Source organism: Catharus ustulatus, chromosome 1 (assembly GCF_009819885.2).
Source record: "Catharus ustulatus isolate bCatUst1 chromosome 1, bCatUst1.pri.v2, whole genome shotgun sequence".
NCBI lineage: Eukaryota > Metazoa > Chordata > Aves > Passeriformes > Turdidae > Catharus > Catharus ustulatus.
In genome coordinates this window covers 15,726,638-15,749,257 of record NC_046221.1, presented here as the reverse complement: position 1 = coordinate 15,749,257, position 22,620 = coordinate 15,726,638, and the positions used below count along the sequence as shown (strand labels likewise).

The 22,620-nt window shown below is 40.7% G+C and overlaps 1 protein-coding gene across 1 annotated transcript; it reads left to right on the top strand.

Moving 5' to 3' along the window:
* The first annotated feature begins 1,387 nt into the window (after nt 1-1,387).
* On the top strand, nt 1,388-20,139 carry LOC116997822 (mitochondrial poly(A) polymerase). The gene is made up of 9 exons (XM_033062946.2): nt 1,388-1,526; nt 3,213-3,385; nt 3,951-4,184; nt 4,502-4,726; nt 7,694-7,905; nt 9,908-10,134; nt 11,329-11,421; nt 11,518-11,591; nt 13,290-20,139. The coding sequence occupies exons 1-9, from the start codon at nt 1,388-1,390 to the stop codon at nt 13,623-13,625; spliced, it is 1,713 nt and encodes a 570-aa protein (XP_032918837.2). The 3' UTR covers nt 13,626-20,139.
* Nucleotides 20,140-22,620: the final 2,481 nt, after the last annotated feature.

Genomic DNA, 22,620 nt, shown 5'->3' with positions numbered 1-22,620 from the left:
TCTTAATGTCCAGCCTAAAACTACCCTGGCCCATCTTAAGACTATGTCATCTTGTCCTGTCACTGGCTGCCTGAGAGAAGAGGCTGACCCCCACCTGGCCACAACCTCCTTTTCTTCAAGCTAGATACCCCCAGCTCCCTCATCCACTCCTCATATGGCTCATTCTCCAGACCCTTTCTCAGCTCTGTTGCCCTTCTCTGGGCTCACTCTAGCACCTCAATATCCTTCCTGAACTGAGGGGCCCAGAACTGGACACTGCTCTCAAGGTATGGCCTCACTACAGCCAAGTACACTTCCCTAGTCCCACTGGAAAGCATCACTGATACAGGCCAAAAGTTTTACTTCCTTTTTTAAAGTAGTCAGTCTGCCAAAACCTACATTAGATCCGCATCACCTTGGCCATCTGACCCTTCAGTTCAGCCCCATGCCCACGCTCACCCTCCTGGCTGGCAGGGCTCACACAGGGGCTGCCCAGCCCTGGGCTGCTGGCTGCCTCCTTGCACAGGGCAGGCAGCTGCTCACATCCACGCCTCAGGCCTGAAGTTCACAGAATCGCAGAATATGCTGAGCTGAAAGGGACCCACAAGGATCATTGAGGTCCAGCTCCTGGCCCTCTGCACAGGACACCAAGAATCACACCATGAGCCTGAAAGTTTTTTGAACTCTCAGGCTTGGTGCCACGACCACTTCCCTGGGGGGCCTGTTCCAGCACCCAGCTACCCTCTGGGTGAAGAATCTTTTCCTAAATATTCAACCAAAACCTCCCCTGACACAACTTCAGGCCATTCCCTCGGGTTCTGTCACTGTCCCCCCAAGAAGAGATCAGTGCCTGTCCCTCCTCATGAGGAAGCTGTTGACTTCTGAGGTCTCCTCTCCATCTCCTCAGCGTTGAACAGCCCAAGCGACCTCAACTGCTCCTTTTAAGTCTTCCCCTCAAGGCCCTTCATCGTCTTCATTGCCCTCCTTTGGATGCTCACTAAAAGCTTTATATCCTGCTTACATTGTGGTGCCCAAAACTGCACACAGGCCTCAAGGCCTGGCGATGCTGTGCCTGGTGCCCCCCAGGACACGGTTGTCCCTCCTGGCTGCCAGGGCACACTGCTGCCAGCTGTTGGCTCCGCCTGCCCGGAGCAGGCAACTGCCCGCTCCCTGGGCTGCCCGCTGAGGTTTGCTCCCTCCCGCCCGGACGCCGCGGGATCCCCGTCCCGTCCCGTCCCGTCCCGTCCCGTCCCGTCCCGTCCCGTCCCGTCCCGTCCCGTCCCGTCCCGTCCCGTCCCGTCCCGTCCCGTCCCGTCCCGTCCCGTCCCAGCGCACGCGGAGCCGGCTGAGCCCCGCGGGCCGCCGTGGATCGCGGCGCGTGCGCAGAGCCGGCGCGGCCCTGGCGGCCATGGCGCTCCGCGCGGGAGGGCCGGCGCTGGCGCTGCTGCGGGGCCGCCTCAGCCTCCCCGGCCCCGCCGCCCGCGGGCACGCCCGGCTCGGCCGCTCCGGCGCCGCCGCGCAGCCGGCTGCCGAGGAGCCGGGGGAAGGTAGGGACGGGGGGCAGGGCCGCGGTGCATCCGCCGCGGGCCTCGGTGCCGCGCAGCCGGCTGTGCCGGGGGGCGTGGGGAGGGGAGCGGCCGCCTGTCCCGCTCGGCCCCACCGGAGCCGCCGGGGCAATGCCTCCGTCCCGGGCGTGAGGAGCCCGCAGGGCCCGGGCAGCCCGGCCGGGCAGAGAGGTCGGCCTGTGCCCTCGGGCTGCAGCCCAGGAGGCCAGAGTCCGCTGTCAGTGCCCGGGACTCGGTTTGTTAAACGTAGATACCAGAGACCCCCTCGAAAAGGCACAGGAAACGTGTGGCTGGCGCTGTGTCTTTGGTACAAGCCGAGGATCAGTGAGGGGTGTCTTTGCTGCTGTGCATCAGTGCCATGCTCAGCAGTGCAAAGGACAGCAGAGCCAGAAGAGGTCGAGAGATCACATCGTCCCTGTAGCGGCTAAGCATGTACGGGTGGTAATTCTGGCCTAATGCAGAGACCTCCTGGTCATGTCATCCATCCGTGGGAGACTTGTCTTTTCTGCACCTTGGTCACTTCATCCTTCTCTGTTTCTATGGAAACTGTGATATTTATCATGTTGATAAAGCACTTCCTTAGTTTTCTGATTAAAAATGCTGTATAAAATTGGGCTGTTGAAAGAGCTACTGTGGTTATTATTTACAAACCTCTGTGAGAGCTCAGTAAACTTATAAAATGAAAGATTTCTAAAAAATAAATACTATCAAGTAATACTAACAACTATCTAACGATACTTAAAAGTTTACTTAAAGGCCACAATATTCCATGGGTCTTTCAAAACCAAAAACATAGAATAGAGAGCTCTCTACTTAATATCCCTGTGGCAGATGGTAGCTGCTGAGAAATGCTCCCCAGTTTCCCAATCTGAATGACAAAAGGGAAGTATTAACAGGCAACAGCTTCACAGGCTCTGCTGATATGATGTGATCAGTGGATTGATTTGAAAGCTATGCAGGAAAGTGATCATGATCTCAGGTTTGGGAGATGGCCCCTTTGCCTGTATGCAAAGTGTCAAGAAGTTCCATATTTCTGGATGTGCAGCATGTCTTGATTCCATGTGAATTCTGCAGGCTGTCAGCAGCAGTACAGATTGCAAGTAGTGCGATGAGAAGTGTCTGGTCTGTGGGTTTATTGTACTGGAGCAGATGAAAGTGTATTAGTAAGTGAAAATTTTGAGTAGGAGTTTACTGTAAAGGAAGGCGCTGAGTTGTAAAAATAACAAGTGTTGAATTGTTCTGAAGTGCTGGTTTTGTGGTAGTGAATGGAGACTGTCATTTCAGTGAAGATTGCCAAAGGTGTAGACGCGCCTCACATCCTAGCTGGCATTTCCAAACTCTTATGTGTGTGCAGAGTTTTTTGATGGTGAACAGCAAATTGAAAAACAAAGATTCCTTGTATTATGAAACTTCCTGTGCACCAGGGGAAGTCAGTATTGCTTTCTTCCTACTTTTCCTACTTCTTGTTATTATAAATGTCTGCATTTGTGAGAGAAATACACTTGGTTTTTTTTTTTTTTCTTTCATTCATTCTTCATTCTTTTCACTTTTGCTGTCATGATCTTCAAGAACCAGGACAAACCTTTGTTCAGTTTTTCAATCCAGAGGAAGAGATTAAGTGTCCTAAACCAGCCATACATCTTTGTTGATACTTGTTTCTTCTCACAGATGCTGAAGTCAGTACCAGAAAGAAGACATTTGCTGAAGTCCAGACAGAGCGACAGGATCAAGCTGAACGGACTGTTTTAATAAAGTGCCCATCAAAAATTAATGAAAAAAAATTATTGCAGTACTTATCCAGTCATGGGAATGTTAAGAGCCATTTCTTTTTTGAAAATCGTGTAAGTAAGTTTTGATATAAAATAAAATCTAGACTAATATGAAAAGAAATACCAGAAAGAAAATTTGGTTAAGGCCTCATACATAAATTAAGCAAATTATATACACTTAGTGTCTTAAGAGAGTTTTTATCTGTGCTAATGTTCACAACTTGCTGAGCAGTTGATTTTTATTCATTAGTCAGCTAAGTAACACCTCTAAGGAATAGCCAGCAACCTTTTTTGCACTAAATATTGTGGAACTTTCACATAGCACCATTCGTTGTTCTAACAATAGAGATAGCTCTTCTTTTTATGTGTTTCTTGAGTATTTCAGTTGTGAAGATGAATGTAGTTCAGAACTTTTATGTTCAGTGCTTGCTATCGAGAATAATGTCTTAGATACTTTTAACCTCTTGTGAAAAAGCATCTAAAATGTTTTGAGATACAGAAACCTAGCATTTGGCTTCAGGGCTAAAGGGCTTCAGGCTTCATATTAATCTGTCTCAGCAGCACCAGGAACATCTCAGTGATATCAGTACAATGAGTTCATTTATCTCACCCTGTATTTCCATTCTTAATGTTTTAGGGCATCAATGCTTTAATAGAGTTTTCAGAAAAGAGCAGTATAGCCTCGTTGCAGGATGCTGTTGGGATCCCAAGTGCTACAGAGCATCATGTTGTCCCATTTAAATCAAGACTTTTTACTTTCACACTGAAAAACCCAGTGAGTCAACACGTTGAAGAGACACCACTTCACCTCTCTCCTCAGTGTCACATTCCAGTGAAAGACCTTATTCAAAAGCTTTGTCTGGCAGACAGCGTAAGTAGAGGTTTCTAGTTCTCAATTAAAAATGAGACATGTTCATTTCAGATTTGCACATGGTCATGTGAAACTTAAAAATGTATTTCTTTTTATTAAAAAGGTAACATATTAGCATTTTATGTGAATGATTCTCCGACATTGAAATAAATACATGAAATTATTCATTTTAATTATGAAAATAATTTCTCTATATGAAAGAAACTGTTTTGAAATTTTGAAAAATAACATTTTAATTACGTTGATATTAAATAGATGAAAATATGTTAATAGAAGATGGGTCATTGTATTTTTACAGTGTTTATTTTCTGAACTAGATAAGCAGTCAGATGTACATGCTACTGAATGAGTATCAGCTGACAGAAGAGAACATCAAGCTGCGATTTCTGGCTTGTTCTTTGGTTCGGGATTTTACACGTGCATATTTCCCAGACAGCACGGTGAAGCCGTTTGGCTCTTCAGTCAACACGTTTGGCAAATTGGGATCTGATGTGGACATGTTTTTGGATTTCCATAACACAGGAAAGCATGCTACCAAAATGGTAAGATGATGTTGTGCATCTTCAGTTTGTTGGATTTCTTCAGCAGAGCAGCTCATTTGCTGTCTCACAGACATGAATCAGTTTATTTTTATTTAGGTTTTAAATGGGTTCATACTATAGGGTGTGAACAAGTTCATTTGAATGTTTGGATCTGAAGACTTCAAAAATTGAGTGTGACATGGACAAGATCTTCTTTGCAATATGAAGAAAATTATTTGGTGTTTACATAAATTTTGCACTATTAGGGTGAATTTCAATATGAGGAAAACCTTCATCCTCCAGCAGAGTCAGACCTTCCCTTTCTACTGTCGTGCTTTCTTCTCTGTTGCTTCTGTGCTTCAGCCATGCTCTGTTAAAGCACTTTTTAAAGCATTGACTTTGTTTTTTAGGGTCCTCCATGTCCTAAAGCAAAGTAAGTTTGTGCACATCTGCATTTTGGGAGGATTGTCAGGTTCTTTTCCTTACCTTGAAGAGATGATACTTCAGGAAAGTTACTGGATTATGTACTGGGGTGTGTATATATTTATAGGCACATATTTAGTGTGTGGAGGTGTGAAAGCTCAGGATGTGGTGTAGTCATGGTGAATACTTACAGGTCACAGATTCTGAATGAATAATCAAGGAAGTGATTCTCATGTTGTGGCAACTTTTTATTTGTGTCATGACAGATAGTTTGGGAAAAACTAGCTCTCTTTTCCTTAAAAGACAATGGGCTTAAGCTTTTGAAGATTGAAAATTCTCTCAGCTTTTCTGTACAATTTGTATGTTGACATGTAAGTTACCTTTAAAGAAGTAATCCTTCATATGTATATAGTTTTTAGTATTACTGCAGTTATAAATCACAATGAAAGCAAATATGTCAGCTGAAGAGAAGGATCATCATGTGTGTGTGCAGTGTTAAAGTCTTTATGTTTAAAAAGTGAAGTTACCTCTTAAATTTTGAGGGAATAACTTTCAAGTATGAAATGTCTATTTTCAAAGCATGTTTGGTAACTAGCTGCTTTCTTTAATATGTGTCCTTTGTGGAGATAGTTCTGTTGTGAAATGTAAAGTATTTGATGATGAGTGAGTTTACTAGCAGCTGTGATTACCTGTGAATGGCTGAGAGACTATGGGGAGACAAAGGGCAGGTAGCTTTAGTTACAAGGTAATTTAGCAGCAATGGAGAAGGTGGTATGATCTGATTTCTTCACTTCTGTAGCCTTTCAGGAGGTGGCAGCAATCAGGCATTTCAGCATCTATTTACATCAAATAACTGTTTTTGAGCCTTATGGCAAACTGATTACTAATTGTAATTTAAGAGAAGAGGCAGAAGTGGGAACATTCTTTACCTAGAGTGGATTCTACGCCACAGATAGGGCATTTTTAACCCCTGGGCAGTTTGGGGGATAAGTGAATGACTTAGAACAGGGCTCTGTGATGTTTTAGAGTAGCAGTTTTTGTTAAAAGGGTTGTGCTTCTTGCTTAGGTTACTGTATCAGCGTACCCAAAAGTAACAGTTTACTTTTAATAATAGTAATAGTTCAGTATTTGCTGTTCCCTTCTGCATGACAAGAATAGGGGAAGAACCACAGGGTTGGGGCAAGTGTATCAGTGCTTCATACCCCCTAGCTAGCACCAAAGCTGTATATGAAGGTTCTTTTAATTGCTTAGAATATCTACTGTATCATTATAAAACAATCTTTTTCAGTTTTTGAAAGATAGGTGCTATCTGGAAAGGCCCGTTGTGGTTTTTGTCACAAATATAAATATCAACACCAGCCCACCTACAGGTCAGCTGAGTTCCCATCTTTATCTTTCCTGTTAACTGCCTCGATGTCGATGGTTACAGGCTCCTTTCACTTTGAGCCAGCCCTGCTGTAGCATGCAGGGGCACAGCCAGATGGGATTAGGGACCGCTGTCCTGGCATGTTCCACTGCACGTGGTGCTGACTGGAGAGCTGCTGGCAGGAGGGGAGCAGGAACAGTCACCTTGGTGATTGCCACAGAGACTCAGAAATTCAGCTCCTTAAGTGACCTTATAGGAAAGGTTGCAAGGTCCATAACTTCTGAATTGTTTCACCTGTCTGTGAGGTCACTAATCTGCAGACAGCAAAAGTAACGTGCTCTATATCTCAGTTATCTCAGATCTCAGTTCCATCACTGTAATTTTATTTGTATAGTATGCATTCACCCATGACATGTTCCAAGGGGGAGGATAAGTCAGTGTCAAGTGTTGGATTAGCAAACAAAATTAGCTGGTGTCTTAAAAACACAAGACTATAAAGAAAACAGAGATTTCACAGGTATTTTATTGAGGTAAAAACTACAAATATAACAAATCAAAATACGAAGACCTACAGAGAAGTTAATTTCTGATGTTAGAATGTATCTTCACAATATTTTTGTCTTTCAGGGAAGCTATGTATGTATGACATCAAGTGATTATTTTAAGTCTTACATAATCGTAACTGAATTTTGAAGGATTAAGTAAAATTACTTAATGCTAACTTTTTTAAATGAAAAAGACATTTTTCCTTACACTGCTACGTGATTTACTAACAATGCGTCGTTCTTTGAGGATTTGATAAGAAATTACTGATAATTTAAAATTATTTGTAGTTTGGTTGTGTTACTCCTCTGTAACTGTATGCTCATCTTTTCAGTCAGAGCATTTATGCTCTCCTGGTGATTCCAGAATTACATTTTTTAGCCAGTAATGAAATGTAGTACTATTATACTTCTGTTTGATGATGTAGCTTTATATTAAATTGATCACTATTAGCCTGGAAAAATTGAATCACCAGAAAAGAATGTAAAAGAGACAGCAATATGTTTTTACCTATTTTAAGTTTGGTAGACTGCTGTTAATAATTCTTGTCTTTCAGTTCTGGTTGTACAAACTCCTTTGCAGTGGTCTTTCAGAAGTATTTTTAAATGTCTCTTTTGTTTGAGAGCTAACAGCTTGCTTTTAAAATTCTGTGTTAGAAAAAAGGTCCCTTTGAAATGGAATATCAGATGAAAAGATTACCATCGGAAAGATTAGCAACTCAGAGGATTCTTTCTGTGATTGGTGACTGCCTTGATAATTTTGGTCCTGGGTGTGTGAATGTACAGAAGATCCTCAATGCCCGCTGCCCTCTGGTGAAATTTTCCCATCAGCCGACAGGATTCCAGTGTGATCTGTCAGTGAGCAACAGGTGAGACCCGGTTTTAAAAAGTTTGCAGAGAATTCTGATGTACTTAAATGTACTGAAAACCTGATATCAACTGGTTTGGTCTTCTCTTTTCCATGTTCTTAACAAATGTGGATTTTGGCTCTGAAAGTAAAAGGGATGTTTTTTGACTTCTAGTGGTTAGAGTTTGATATCCTTAAGTTATCTTTCTCCAGCATAGGAAATGATTTCTAGCTGAGGCTGAGGACTCAGAAACCAGTCAGTGGAATAAGGCTGGCTTATAAAACTGCAAAGAAGGCAGTCAGCGTTCATGAGTCATTACTTCCCTCGGCGTGTGCAAAGCCTTTCTCGATTGCTTTTCAGATTAAGCAGCTCGAGAACTTTTATGTTTTAGGGTAAAATTTGTCTTCTAGTTGCTTTAGTGTCCTTTCTTTCTTGCGGACCTGCACCCCCTGTGTGCTGGGAGAGCCCCCGGGTGCCGAGGGATTCGGGAAGGGGAGCGGGCGGAGTGCCCGCTGGGGGGCGCCCGCCGCCCAGGAATGGCCCTGCGGTGACACCGGCACCGGAGTGGCTGCAGAGCGGGAAATGAGTTCTGATTGCTGGAGAGCATGGAAATATGGGTGATTCCTCAGGATACCAGCACCCAAGGGAATGGCCTGAAGTTGTGTCTGGGGAGATCGACGTTGGATATTAGGAAAAGGTTTTTCACAGGGTGCTTGGGCACTGTGACAAGTTCTCCAGGGAAAAGGGCACAGCACCAAACCTGGCAGAGCTCAAGAAGCTTTTTGACAATGCTCTCAGCACATGGTGTGACTCTTAGGGCTGTCCTGGGCAGAGTCAGGAGTTGGGCTTTGGTGATCCTTGTGGGTCCCTTCCAACTCAGAATATTTTGTGATTCTGTGATATGAGTTTTAGTGCAGTTCTGTGATTTGTCTGCATCACATACAAGCAAATCAGATACACTCAGAATTACTTAAAGTTCTGTTTCAGAATATGCAGGAGTTGTTAAGGTAATATTGAACAAGTTTCTTACAATAAAATTACTTCTCTATATGCAGCCACAGTGAAAGTCAGCAAGTTCTGTACAAACTTCCTTGTATCTCACTGCTGATAGTTTGTCTGGTTGGGACTGCATGTCTTGTCTTGTTATCATTTTTACTTGAAACAAATCTCTTGGACACCCTAAAGCTCCTCATAGCTGAAGATTAGGAAGCCCAGGTGTTACAAAATTTTGACCTACTAACTGTCTCCAAAAGGCTATGCTGAATTTTTAGAACAGCTTTTAGCACTTTAGGCTAAAACTGAACCAAAGCAAGTTTCTCATGCTGTACTTCCATTTTTTCCTACTTTTTCTTGCCTTGACATTTGTGCAATATATGGATGGTTGTATGACAGCGTGATGGAGATCAAAAACTGATCCATCTGAAATCCTTTATCCTTCCAGATTAGTTTTTTTTTCAACTGGACTAAGCAGTAATCATTTGAAAATTACCAAACTTGTATTGCGGATTTCATTGTGTCTCTGCACTTAGATTACTTTTCAGTGCAGCATTTTATTACTTTTTAGGTAAATGCAGTAAAAGAAGTTCTAGTTGTATTTTATTATATGTTAGGATAGAGATATTATCTAATGTACCTCAAAGGCAGTTGTTGCTAAATTATGTTTTTTCACCTCAGTTCTGCATAATTTGACTCCACAGTACTTGATGGTGGTTTTTTATTTTGGGGTTTTTTCCTCCCACTGTGATGTGGAATGAAGAAACAGGAAACAGTGCAAATGCAAATTATTTACCCAGAACTGTATCATTATTCCTATGGAAAACGACCAGGTATTTAATCCTGGACAATTCCAGGCATTCCAACCCAAATCATTCTACTATTCTATGATTCTCTCCTATTTTTTAAATGTGAAAAAGTTTTTTTTTTCTTTAATGGAGGCCTCCTTCTCTTATAATGAACAATGAACACTGCATCTGATACTTGATAATTCTCTCATCATTTACATGTCTTTCCATTTCTTCTTCAGCATTGCAACAAGAAGTTCTGAACTCCTGTATATCTATGGCTGTCTTGATTCCCGTGTACGAGCATTGGTGTTCACCATACGATGCTGGGCCCGCGTTCATGGACTTACAAATAGTGCTCCTGGTACCTGGATTACAAACTTCTCCCTGACCATGATGGTCATGTTTTTTCTGCAGAGGAGATCACCACCTATCATTCCAACCCTAGACCAACTTAAAGAACTGGCAGGTAAGCACAGCTGTTTCTGTGGTTGTTGCAGTTTATTGTTTATTGCACATTTGTCTTATCTAAAGTGGTAAATAAACCAAAGCAATTCCTTTATGCTCTCAAATACTAGTGAATATTGTGTGTATTTTAAGTTTGAGGGAATACATAGGCTTTACATGTATTTTTAGTGAAAATAATGCATCTTTAAAGGCAAAATAAATCCCTTTTCAATACAATACTAATTCTATTAAGGGATTAAACTTACTCTGTCCCTTAGATAATTAAATGTAACTTGTTCAGTGTGCCTATGCTGAATTTTTTTTATTACTATTTTTTAGAAGACTTGTAGGGTCTTGAACATTTCTGGAGTTAAGGATTTTGTGCAGACTAATATGATGTGTATTGTTTTATAGCTACCAAATGCTTAAAAGAAAGGCTGTGTTTTGTTCTCCCAATTTGTTATATCCTTGAGACCGTTCAGGCCCTTGCAAATAATTCTTGTATCTCCACAAACAAGCTGTCCTGGCAGTTTCTTACGCAGCATTCAGGGTGTGTTATCTTCAGTGAATTGTATGAAAGCATAGAGAATGACACCTCAAGTTCTTGATTCCTTACTCATGTCTTCTGCTTGTTGACATGATTCCTTGGAAACTTTTGAGTGCTTACAGTAGAAAAAAAGGTCTGTGTTCAGTTGCTTTAAAATAATTTTAAACATTTCCATCAGAATTCTGTAAAAATGTTTATGCATAAAACATGTGTTCTGATATTTACAAGAGTGTTCCTAATTCTCAAATTTTTCAGAAAAAGACAGTGAACACTCTGAGTGTGACTTTTTTTAAGCCCTCACATAGGTAGCAATCTCAGAGTTTTGCTGTTAAGTGTGTAATACTGCCCTCTGTGCAGAAATACCCTGTTTGTTGCTTATAAGGAAGTATTTTCAGAGATGTAATTTATCTTAATCCTGTAGGATTTTAAAAATGTGCCATTTGCTCATGATCTCATGATGCAAATTTATGATTTACCCATCTATAGACTTTTCTCTTTTGAATCTTGTATCACTTAAGTTGAATCTTAACCTGAAAATTCACTTGTGAATTCCTAATTTGATTTGTGCAATACAGTAGTATTGATTTCAGTTTGTTATCTGAATTTTATTAAATACAATGGCATTTTACTGTTTATTACTTCAATATATGCCCACAATTTTTCTTTCAGATGAAAAAGACAAGCATATAATTGGAGGATATGATTGCTCATTTGTTAGTGATTTAACGAAGATTAAACCTACAAAGAATACAGAACCACTTGGTAGGTAGATCTTCATCAATTTTCTTTTTTTATGAGCATGTTGAAAACAAGCTTTTCCTTAATGTTTGTGATTGTTCTTGTTTTTCTTTCCTTTAGATGTATTGTTGGCTGAGTTTTTTGAATATTTTGGAAACTTTGATTTCAGAAAGAATTCCATAAATCTTCGAAAGGTAAATGAATTTTAGTTGCTCATTATTATCAATTGAATCTCTCTGTCTGCCATTTGACAGACTACAAATGCTAAGCAACAATTTCTGTCATCTTTAATTATATATAAAAAATACATTTGTATGGAAACAGAGTCCTTTCTGTGGAGGAGGAGTGTTTTCCTCCTGGAGCCCAGTAACTTACAATACCATTAAGAACATTTACAGTATCATTACTTGGATATGCTGGAAAGCAGAAACTGATGCAAAGCTAGTGTGATTTTACTGAAAAGCTCTGTAATAAAAGTGGCAGTTTTAAAAAGTCAAAGCTATTTTGCTTCCGTGGGAGGAAAGCTTTTAAAATGTCATGATGTCTCTCATAGCAAAAGTCTGTGACAAGCCCTGTGAGATGACAAGATTTGCATTTAAAGTTGGGAGTCCAGACCCAACCAGAGCCTGCATTAAAACTCACAGCTGAGTTCTGGGTCTGCTTTTGGCTCTGCAGTTTTGTACTGCAGTTTGTATCAGCCTGCAGTAACTGTGCTGCAGCTCAGTAAGCATGCCATAGCATGATAATTCTGTGCAAGCACTTCAGTTTGCTTTATATGTTTAAGTCATCCTGTTGATCTGGGTGTGCATGCAGGTATAATAGAAGTACAAGAAAATGTAACCTCCATAGCTCACACCTGCCACTGCTGGGCTGCTTCCAGGATGGGGTTTCAGTGCCATGTTGCTGTGTGGACACTCGTTTGTTCTGTTTCCCATTTGGGCATTGTGGATCATTGGCTAAGGAACTCTTTTTACAGATTGATCCTAGGAACTGATTTATTTAGGAGGAGAACTTCTGTTTGCTATTAAACTGAAAAAGGCAAGCAAAAACACATTTGGAGCCTGAGCTACTCAGGGAAGGTGTCTGTGCTGCTGCTGTTTTTCTGACAGTGTTCTTGGCCCTGGGGCAAGAGTATGTAACGTTTACATAGACACTTCCTGGACCAGGAGGAGCTGATGGATTCCTGCTAGAGCTTGCAGTGAAAAGGCTTGAGGAAGTTCTGCTATACTGAACCAGTCAGCTAAGAAACACTAATAAGCACTGAGATGGAAGTGCATTTAAATAGCAAGCTACATGGTTGTCAGCTATTTGTATTGTACTGTACCAGGTGCCTAACAGTGGACAATGACCTGAATAACTTTGTGCTTAAAAGACAAATCAAACTGGGAGGAATTTCAGCCAACAAAGCAATCTTGTTCAGTTACACCAGCACTGAGCTCTCTGAGCAGTGTGGGAGGAATGGTTTGAACAGTTTAAGTGCATGCAATATTTTATCAAACTGGGCTATGCAGGTTAATGTGACACACTGATGCTGCCCATATGCTAGTGGAGATTAGGAGTAGGAGGTTGCAGTAGGTGAGGTGTGAGGTCTGTTGGACAGCAAACAGTTTGTTGGAGAATGGCCAAAAAGACAGGTTAAGCTGTAGTTGTGTGTTCTTTACCTTGAAGGAAATCAGCAAAGAAAACTACACTGAGAGTATTCAGAGAGCAGGAATCATACAGTCAGGTTGACAGGAAAGTTAACTTGATTAATAATGACTGGGTGTTTTGTAAAATGTTCTCTAATAGGTCAAAACACTTTTAATTCTAATGTAATAACTCAAGTGATTTGTTATTTGCTCAGCTTGTAATGTACATGTGCAACTTTGACTTTTTCTTTATGCTGTCTGCAGGGAAAGGAAGTAAATAAGCCTGAGCCGTCTCCTCTTTATATCTGGAATCCCTTTGAACAAGACCTTAATATCAGCAAGAATGTTAATCAGCCACAGCTGGAGAAATTTGTAGCTATGGCCAGAGAAAGTGCCTGGATTTTACAGAAGGAAGATAAAACTCAGCAAATTATCGATAAAGAACCTTGGGGACTGGCAGCTCTACTGATACCGTTTGGAAGAAGTAATTCCAGCAAGATGAAGAATAGGAAAGGAATAGGAAGCGAAACAATCAGAGGCCTCTTGGACTCTTTAAAGTTAAATAATGCAAACAGTCAACAAAAAGCAGTGGGCAAATGACTAAATAATGACACAGAAACACAGTAGCTAATATTCTGTTTTAGGAATTGAACGTGACATGCAGTCCAAAGAACGTTACTTTTAATATTTCTATTATGGGGAATGGAGAATCAAGAAATCTCTGGTCTTCATCGTAGTGATTTTTGTACAGGTCTGCTTTTTTTCTGTACATATTTCTCCTCCTTACTCCTCACTTTTCCATCTGTTTTATGAATGAAGAGTATTTAAATGTAAGTTTTACAGATGCATTTTGGAAGTAGCCTTCAGCTGGGCACTCTTCTGTAAAAAAGGCTGACAGGAGCAGTATGGAAAAAGCCTTTGGGAATTCTCTTGGCTAGCATACAAATGATATGCTAATTAAAAGCTCAAGAAACAACCACCTTTCCACCTTTCCAGAAACCACAGTCTGAAAGAAGATAAATGTGTTGGAACCATTGTTTCCAATCCAGTCATGTTTTGGAAGTCAGTAAAACCCAAGTGCACGTATCTATTTTTGCAGTTGTTTTCCATTCATGTAGATAGTGCCAAGACAAAATAAAGAGAATGGAATTAGATAGTCGGGTGTGCAGTTTCAAAAAGCATTGCACCACCACAGCTCTCCAAGGATAGTGCCACTGTTTTGTGTTGGAAAAGTGGGTTTACTCTTTTGTTTTCCACCTGATTTAAAATGTCTTTAGTTAATTCTCCTTTGTTCTCTCTACCCAGGACTGGTCTCCACCCACACTTGTTTCCTATTTTGCCTTCAGCTTCACTTTAAACCTGTATTTCAGGTTCAGGCAGGAGTTCTTGAATGCCCTTCTTGCTTCATCACTCTCCCCAAAGCTGCTGCCTACTAGGTGTCATGAAAGCATTCCTGCAGAGGGATCTGTCTTATGTAGAGATCCAGAGAATCCTGTATTATGCTGGAGTCCTGTTCCCAGTCTTGCCTTGGTTTTCAGATAATTCAGCAGAACAGTGGCTGTCCCACTTCCAGATCAGTTGGGCCAGCAGAATCAATGCTTTTTATTGACTTAAAACTTTGAGTGCTCTTTGCATCTGCCACAAAAAGAAATCTTTTCAGAGGAAGAGGGAGGGAAGGAAATGGGAAATGGAAAGCAGGCAAATACCAAACTTTAAAAGTGTATTTGTGAATGTTTCACCTGTCCAGTTTGAGAGCCACTCATGCATTAGACTGAATTGTAATTCCAGAGTGTTTTCTTCATTCTTAACAGAAATTCAATAAAGGAAATTACTGTATTCAGAGATAATGCAACATAAATTTTATGATTAGCGTTTCATTTTCAGTACTTTTAGACTCTAATGTTGCACTGGTATACAATCTTGTGTAGACTTTTTTGTAATGGTGTGATCTGAACAATTTATAAGTGTGTTTTCTCTTTTCTCTGATATATTATTCAATAGAAATACTGTGGGCAATAATGCATACTTCCAAGTACTTGTGAAAACTGGGCAAGGAAAAGTATCTTCTAGCAGTTAGCCAACTAAAGTGTTAGACCTTCAGGTCAATTCCATAACAGTTTATTTGGAGTTTCAGATAATACATATATGTATTTCTGATTCATGAATGTTTTCTTAAATAATGACTCACATACTCATTATCTTGGTTGCTGAAATTAATTCTCATATTAATTTCTTCAGGATTGAGCCTTGATTTTGAAACTTAGTTTTCTACCTAAATCCTGGTATTAGAACTTCTTTTTGGAGCTGATATGAATTTTATTTTAACTTAATGGTGCAAACACAAAGCCTTTGATAGGAAACTTGACACATTGTGTAACAAGCCTGCTGCTACCTTAATCTTTACGGAACCTAGAGGTACATTGTCTGCAGTTTACTCAGGAATAGACTATGTAACTTTCTGAAGATTAGGGCAGTATTCAAGTACTTTTCAATTTCGTTTTTTTTTATATTAACCAAATGGGTAATAGTGTAATAAGAATATGGATTACCAGGGACAGAAGCATGCAGCAGAAGTGTGACAGTGTGTACCTAATTGCATTATATTCACAGTGATCCACTGACATAGATAGGAAAGACTTTATATGAATTTTGACACATAGGTACAGGACACTTGTAGACAAATAACAGTGAATTTTGTATTTTGGTTGTATGGTTGAGCCATGCTGAAGCACAAGCTTCTTTTGTAAATGATTATAGATGTCCAAGCCTTAAAAGGCAGGGCAAAACATGGTTACTGTACGTGCAGCGCCTTTCAGCATCACTTTTCTGTTTAGACTGCCTGTCCCTTTTGGGGATAGTTCTGAACCCTTGTCATGGCTGCAGGCCAGTTTCTGCAAAGAGGAGAAAGAAGCCAAAAGCAGTGTTGTAGCAGTGGAATGCACAGGTTATTTTTTCAGATATCTCTGAGTTAAGGGAGCTGGTGACCAGGGAGCTGAAGCCTAGAGGCTGCAAGGATCAGCTCTCATTGGTGATGTAAATAAGCTCAGCAGGCAGCTTTCCTAGAAGAGGCTGTAGCTGGAGGAGGTGGAGGGCTGACCATGAGCTTCCCTAAAGTATGAGTTATGTCTGGGGAAGAGCTGAGTGAAACTGAAGCCACCTGTGGGAGGAGAACCAAGACTTGAGGGGGTGTATTTATGAAATCAAGAGAGATGGTATGATTATCATTTCCTGAGGGCAGCAGTCTTGCACTGAAGATATTTAGAAACCATCAATATGGTTCTGTCACTGAAAACAAGAGCTGGATGTATGTCAAGGAAGGACTATGATTACCATCTAGATTTGAGAGCTTATTCGTATGCTCAGAAACATGTAAACAATGTCTGTGCAAGAGCAAGGCAGTAAGTTTTAGTCACTTCTCAAACTTGGTGCTGATCTGCTGTGTTGTATGTGATGGAGCTGTTTGCAAAGTCACAGATAAGGAACACCAGTGAATTAAACACAGTTTTGCCCTTCTGCCCCTTTCCCTTGCTGCAAATACTTTTTAGTGCAAGTCTTGTATTTCCTGGCTCTTAAATCATTAGGGAAACTGAAAACATTCAGAAGTTCCATGTCCTGAGAAAATACGCTTTGGGCTATTAACTTCAAAGTCAATATTTGTGGTCAGGGATCTTTATTTTTATTTCCCTGGATGTTGGATGCTCACAAGTGTTGCAGGAATAGGTTCTGCTGCAACTGCCACTGTTCCTCATTCCTCTGTAACTTCCTGGGGATCTGCAGCCTTGGCCTGCAGTTGGCTCCTGGGCGAGCATCCTGGTGCCATGCTTGTGAAGATGCAGTCACAAAACAGACTTCTTGCTATGGTTCCTGTCTCAGATTCTGCTCTTTAGACTTGGAATCACAATATTTTTCAGGTTGGGAGAGAACTCCGAACCTAGTCCAGCTGCCTTCTTTTGTGGTATCAGCTGTGAGATTAGACCAGGACATTTTATCTAGTCAGACTTCGAAAATCTCAAGGATGGAAACTGCACAGCCTGTTCTAGATCTTGACTGTCACCATCACCTTGGTGGGCTGGGCTGAAATATGCTGCCTCATCATTGTCATTCTTAGTGGCTTTTTTTCTGGTCCTGAAACATGCTCTCAATAAAAATGCTGTCTACTACAAGTGTTCAAGCTGCTTCTTCACACAGACAGCCCTGAATCTTCCCTTCTTTGCCTGTCTTTCCAGAGGAACTCATATCATCCATCACAGCCCTCCCATTACATGCAAACCCTCCTACCATAGCTGTTATTCCCGGTGTTGTAGTAACAGCACAAGGAGCTCTAGTTCCTCCTGCTAGTTCCCCAGGCTGCCACACATTTGTATCTGTACATTTTAGGTGGGTACCTCTTCATAAGGTTTTATTGTTCTTGAGGTCCCTTTTGTTCCAGTCACCATCTATCCTTCTCTCTCAATCCTTGTCCACAAGCTGCTGGCAGCTGTGGGTTGTGGTTGTCCTCTTCATTGTTCTAGCTGATTGCTTTGATATGGCCACTGTGCATATCCAGCTTAAAAAGTCTTCATGACACTCAAATCCTGACTAGAAAATTAATTTCTAAAAGGCTCTGTGGGAAAATAAGAGGTTTGAATACCAGATTGTACTGCACTGGCAGAAGAGCCCCAGAAACTACAGCTCCATGTGGAGATGATTATGCAGGTGCAGAATCACCCTAGGGCCCACAGTGCTGTGTCTCTGTGACCTTGTTGCTTCCACAAGTGCAGTAGTGTGGCACAGGATGCTGCTGCCCAGCAGAGCTTGTCTCACTTGGATCTGACACGCTTGTGGTGCTGTGTCACTTCTAGGTGTAGAGCATCAGGCTCTCAGCCACAGCCTCGCTGTGCTCCATGCTCGTGCTCATGAAACTGTATTTTGGGAACAGCAAGTCTTCCCTCATAGAAACAAATCTGCAAGTTCAATTTTTTTTTATACTCTCCAAAGGTGCAGGCTGTGTTTTTGCTTTACAAAATTTTGTACCTTTGGAAAAAGAAAAGGTAGACAAAGAACCTCTATTTAAATAATTTTACAAACAAACTAGTTAAAAGTCCATGCCATGTTCAGCTGAAGAAAGTTTAGGATTTCCAGCCTGGGCTGCTTTGGAGATATGATGAATTAGGAAGCTTTTCAAAGTAAAGTCATGCTGCTCACTGGAAAGTTCTCTTCCAAATGCTTTCCCTTGCTTATCACAAAATTGCCACCAAGGTTCTCTTCTAGTACTAAATTCTTCTAAACATCATGGGTAACTTGGGGTCAGTTTGTTTAAAACAAGGGTTAGGATTTATTTGAGGCTAACCTGTGCCTGGAGATAAAATCTCCTTCTCCATAAATCCTCTTAGTTGAAAGTCTTGATCCACTGCTTTTGCAGACTTGTTTCTCATACTTTCTTTAAGCAGAGGATTGGTTTGCTTTCTTTTGCAGGACCTCCCTGCTTCTTTTCACCCTTCCCACTGTCTTTTCATCATATCTGACCTGTAAAATAATCGTATTTCACTTCCCCTAGTGTTTTGTGAAGTAAAAGTGAATACAGCTGAATTCAAGAAACTGATAATTTTCAAAAAGCAGTTCTCAAATTGCAATATAATTTTTTTTACTGCTTCATTTCTTGTGTAGACTGACTCTCCATACTGCATTTCCCATGGCTTGTAGAGGGATCAGTTAGCTGGGCTTGATAGGTCTCACCTTTGAACAAGTATTTTTGGGAAATCTCTTCACTAAAGAGACTTGTTTAACACAGTCTGTTATATTAGAAAGCAGAAGTTCCCTGCAAATTTTTGAGAGGCTCTCTACCATTCAGGATTTGTTCTGTTTCCCCTTGTTATGGAGAAAACCATGTTCGATTTGTTTCACAGAATGACTTCAGAGATAGGTTTTTGTTCCCATGCTGAGCTTTCTTGTGTATACAGATTTGTAGTCAATGTAAACAGTGCAGCCCTGTACAGGAATTTTGCATGGAACAACTCCCAGAATATGTCTTGTAGGTATTATGCTCACAGCCCGACAGGGGAGGTAAAAGCCCCGGAAATTCTAAGGCATAGCCTCTCATTTGTGGTGCTGACTCCATGAGATGGAACAATTTCCATAATTCTGCATTGGTTTTTCTCATGTTGGACAGAGGAAAGACATTGCTTTCCTGCACAGAAAAGGTTAGAAGTTGGATTGTTGGGTAAAGGGCTCTTAATACTTACATTCCTTCTGAATATTTCTATCTGAAGTTAAGTTTTCTGAAGTCCTTCTCTAGGAGTGATTTCTAGAGATTTTCAGGATGAGAGAAAGAACTGGGAGAATACAAAGAGGCTTTGTGGTGCAGGCAATCTGTCAAATAGTACTTATTATTAAATTAATAATCAAAAGTAATTACATAGGGGAAGATAACACTTGTAACAATCCAGCAAGATCAAGTATCACTGCCTTGTCTCTGAAACAGTTTTCCTGCCTTAATTTTCCTAATTTTCTGTAGTCCAGTGGTGCTTTTATAGAGGGATGGGATTTCAGGAAGCACACTGAATGGAAACTACAGTATCCAATACATGGGAGGGTGAGTGCTTTAGCCGTTGCAGTAGATAAAAAAAAAGCACTATCAACTGCATAATGAAATAAGATTCAGAGATTTTATTACTCCAGAATTAAAATATATAGAATTGTTCTGTGAATATTTAGGTGATTCATAGTTCTTCCTTTTGAAAATTATCTTTGGATACCAGTCAAAAGAGGGTTTGCTGAATTGCTTGATGTCTGAGCTTGCAAAGAAAAGTCTCATTTGAAATGACCATGATCTGTTGTGTTGAGATATTAAAGACCTTAGTGATTACAGTTCTGCTCCAAATCCCATATTTAAGAGGGTTTGCATTGCAATTGGCTTATCAATCTGGAACATTATAATTTTCAGTTATCCTAAGAATATCAATGCTTACAGTTAGCAACAGACCTTAACACTTCTGCCACTTAGGCTGCTATGATTTTAGTCCTCCTTTTTACTGTAGACAGTATTTTCAATCTTTGAACTGTGTTGCAGCAATTAATTTTACATTTCTTCTATGAGATAAAAAAGTAAAACATGTCCTCTGTATTTGTTCAGTAAGTAACTGTTCCATTGTGCTGTTGAAATCTTTGATAAGATAAGAATAATATATCTGGTGCTTTCCTTCCTCAGATGCAGGCAGAGATTACTGAAATGAGGATGCATTTCAAAGAGCAATGGTTTTGAAGGTTTGGTCTCTAAATGGCCCAGTCTACAGACCTCACCAAAGAAGTAAGAAAACAAACCCCTGAAAAAAACAATCTCATTGTCAGTCAGCTTCAACTCACCCAACATTTTTAACTTTGGGGATTTTCCAAACAGAACAAAGGTCAAACCAAATGCTGTCAAGTCATGGTTGGAGATGGAATGCTTCTTGCCTTCCAGAATCACTTTATGATTAATAATTTGTTTAAGTAAATGCTGGTCTGTGAGGAGTATGTCTCTGTCACTTACAAAACATGGTTTCTAATGAAGAGAGCAGAAATAACACTTTGGATGTCTGACAAACTCTGTGAGATATCTCTTAATGGGAAGAGAATTTTTTTTTTCTAGCTAGATATCTAAAGTTCCTGAACCCTGCCCTGGCAAAAAACTTGCTTTTTATCCTTATAAATTATAAAGGGGGAATACAGGCATCTCTGTTTGTCTTGATTTAATTTTATCCCACATGTAGAGGGTTACAAGTATGTGGCAGTTAGGCATAAGTGATAGAATTTTATGCTCCAAATGCTGGTAAGAGAGAAGCTTCAGATCACATAGGTTAGAGCAGGCTTGATTCAAAGACACCTAGTCCAAATAGGTCCTACCCACCACTGCAGCAGAAGACCATAAATATTAACACATGCCAGCTGCTCACTCCTGGTGGGGACAACTTCCCCTGGGGTTATTCTTGCTAAGTCAATAGTGACCTTTAGTTGCCAAGCTGAAGCCTGAGAATGCAAAGAATGGTTTGCCATCTTCATAGCCCACTCCTAGCAATGGGTATGAGTATGGGTATAAACTCCTGAGTCTAGTAACAGCAGGACATATCCCTAAGTTTTTTCTCAGATGAAGGAACAGTGAACAACGATGCTACACCATGGCCATTTCTATTCCTCAGATTTGTGCAATGTATGGGTTTGCGTGTGTGTGCACACATTTTTATCTAGCATCTTTATTCTGTTTTTCAAAAGAGATTGATGAAAATTTTTTGGTTGTTTTTGTTGTCCCTGGAGTTTAATAAGCTAGAGCTTTCAGAGCTGTGCTTCACTTGTTCCCATGTTTTTCCTGGCAAAGAGTAAAATTCAAAGCTGAGCCTTTTTCTGCTGGATGTTTTTCTTTTCTGTGATAAACACTAAGTATGCAGTGGGTGTCATGAGAGCAGTAGGTGCAGGATTCAGCTGACACTTCCCAGCAGAAAAGTCTCCATCTTGCCAGGCCTTTGAGGAGACATGACAATGATTCATTTTGGTGATAACACAGTAGAAACACAAGTCCAATTGTTTGCTATGTAGGTCAGAATGGGATATGCTGGCATCTCTGCTCACAGACTTTACAAAGATGTCTGGGAATGGGAAGCATGACAGCAAAAAAACCTATTCTGATATAACTTAAATTGTTCTACTGATGGAAGTAGGCTATGAACAGTTTGCTGTCAAATACTTGCTGTCTAGCTGGCAGAGCTGGACATTGTCTATATATGAGGAGGTTTAATTTTTCACATTAAACAGTTCATTTACTCTTTACCCAAGCCCTGCAATTAAAGTCTGTCTCTGTGCCAAGGAGAAGGCCCTTAGAAATAGTCCTGCTGTTCCACTATGAGCTCCTTATAGTAGCTGATGTACATGTACATGATGTACCTAAAAATCGGAGGAAATTAACAGTTAACTTGGTTAGCTCAGGAACTTTCTTGCAGCCTTTTAATGTCTGTGCTTCAGAAACTTGTTCAGCAGTCAGTTTGGGTTTTGCTTGTTCAGTCAAAACTGGCTTTGGGAATGTAATTTTTCTGTAACACATTAAAACATTTTGCTGCACACCCCATTGCACATCATGCATGAAAATGACATGTCTTTTTATGGGAGTCTAGCAGCTCTCCCCTGATCTCTGCTCCTTCTAGGAAAGCCTCTGGTTATTGAAGATGAAGAACAAAGCTTTTCTCTCTTTCCCAATTGAGTGCTTTAATGGAGGGTCCTGGGACTGCTTTTGTGTGGTATGTTTGAGTAGAGTCCTACACTCTTTGGACTAGGCATGTCCCCTGGCTTGTGCCTTTGCAAACACCTCATGTTCCCACTTCCACATTTGTCCCTCTGATCCTCTGTGTTCATCATCTACATAAACAGCAGCATTACTGCTCATTCTGCTCTACAGCTAGGAGAAGCTGAGGCACCTTCCTATTTTTGGGGAGAACAACTCTTTCCCAAATTATGCGTCTCTTTTAAATTAACTGTCAGCTTCTCCTGATACCAGTGGGAGAAATGTGAAATACCTTACATTGCTTAAATATATGTTGTGACAAACATTACAGCCAAAACTATACTTTTTTTTTAGGTCTCCCACCACACA

Excerpts from the sequence above, each read along its gene's own strand:
- LOC116997822 (XM_033062946.2), top strand. The coding sequence starts at position 1,388 with ATGGCGCTCCGCGCGGGAGGGCCGGCGCTGGCGCTGCTGCGGGGCCGC. Across the intron at positions 10,135-11,328 it reads CCAACTTAAAGAACTGGCAG|ATGAAAAAGACAAGCATATA; the intron begins GTAAGCACAGCT and ends TTTTTCTTTCAG. Across the intron at positions 11,422-11,517 it reads AAAGAATACAGAACCACTTG|ATGTATTGTTGGCTGAGTTT; the intron begins GTAGGTAGATCT and ends TCTTTCCTTTAG.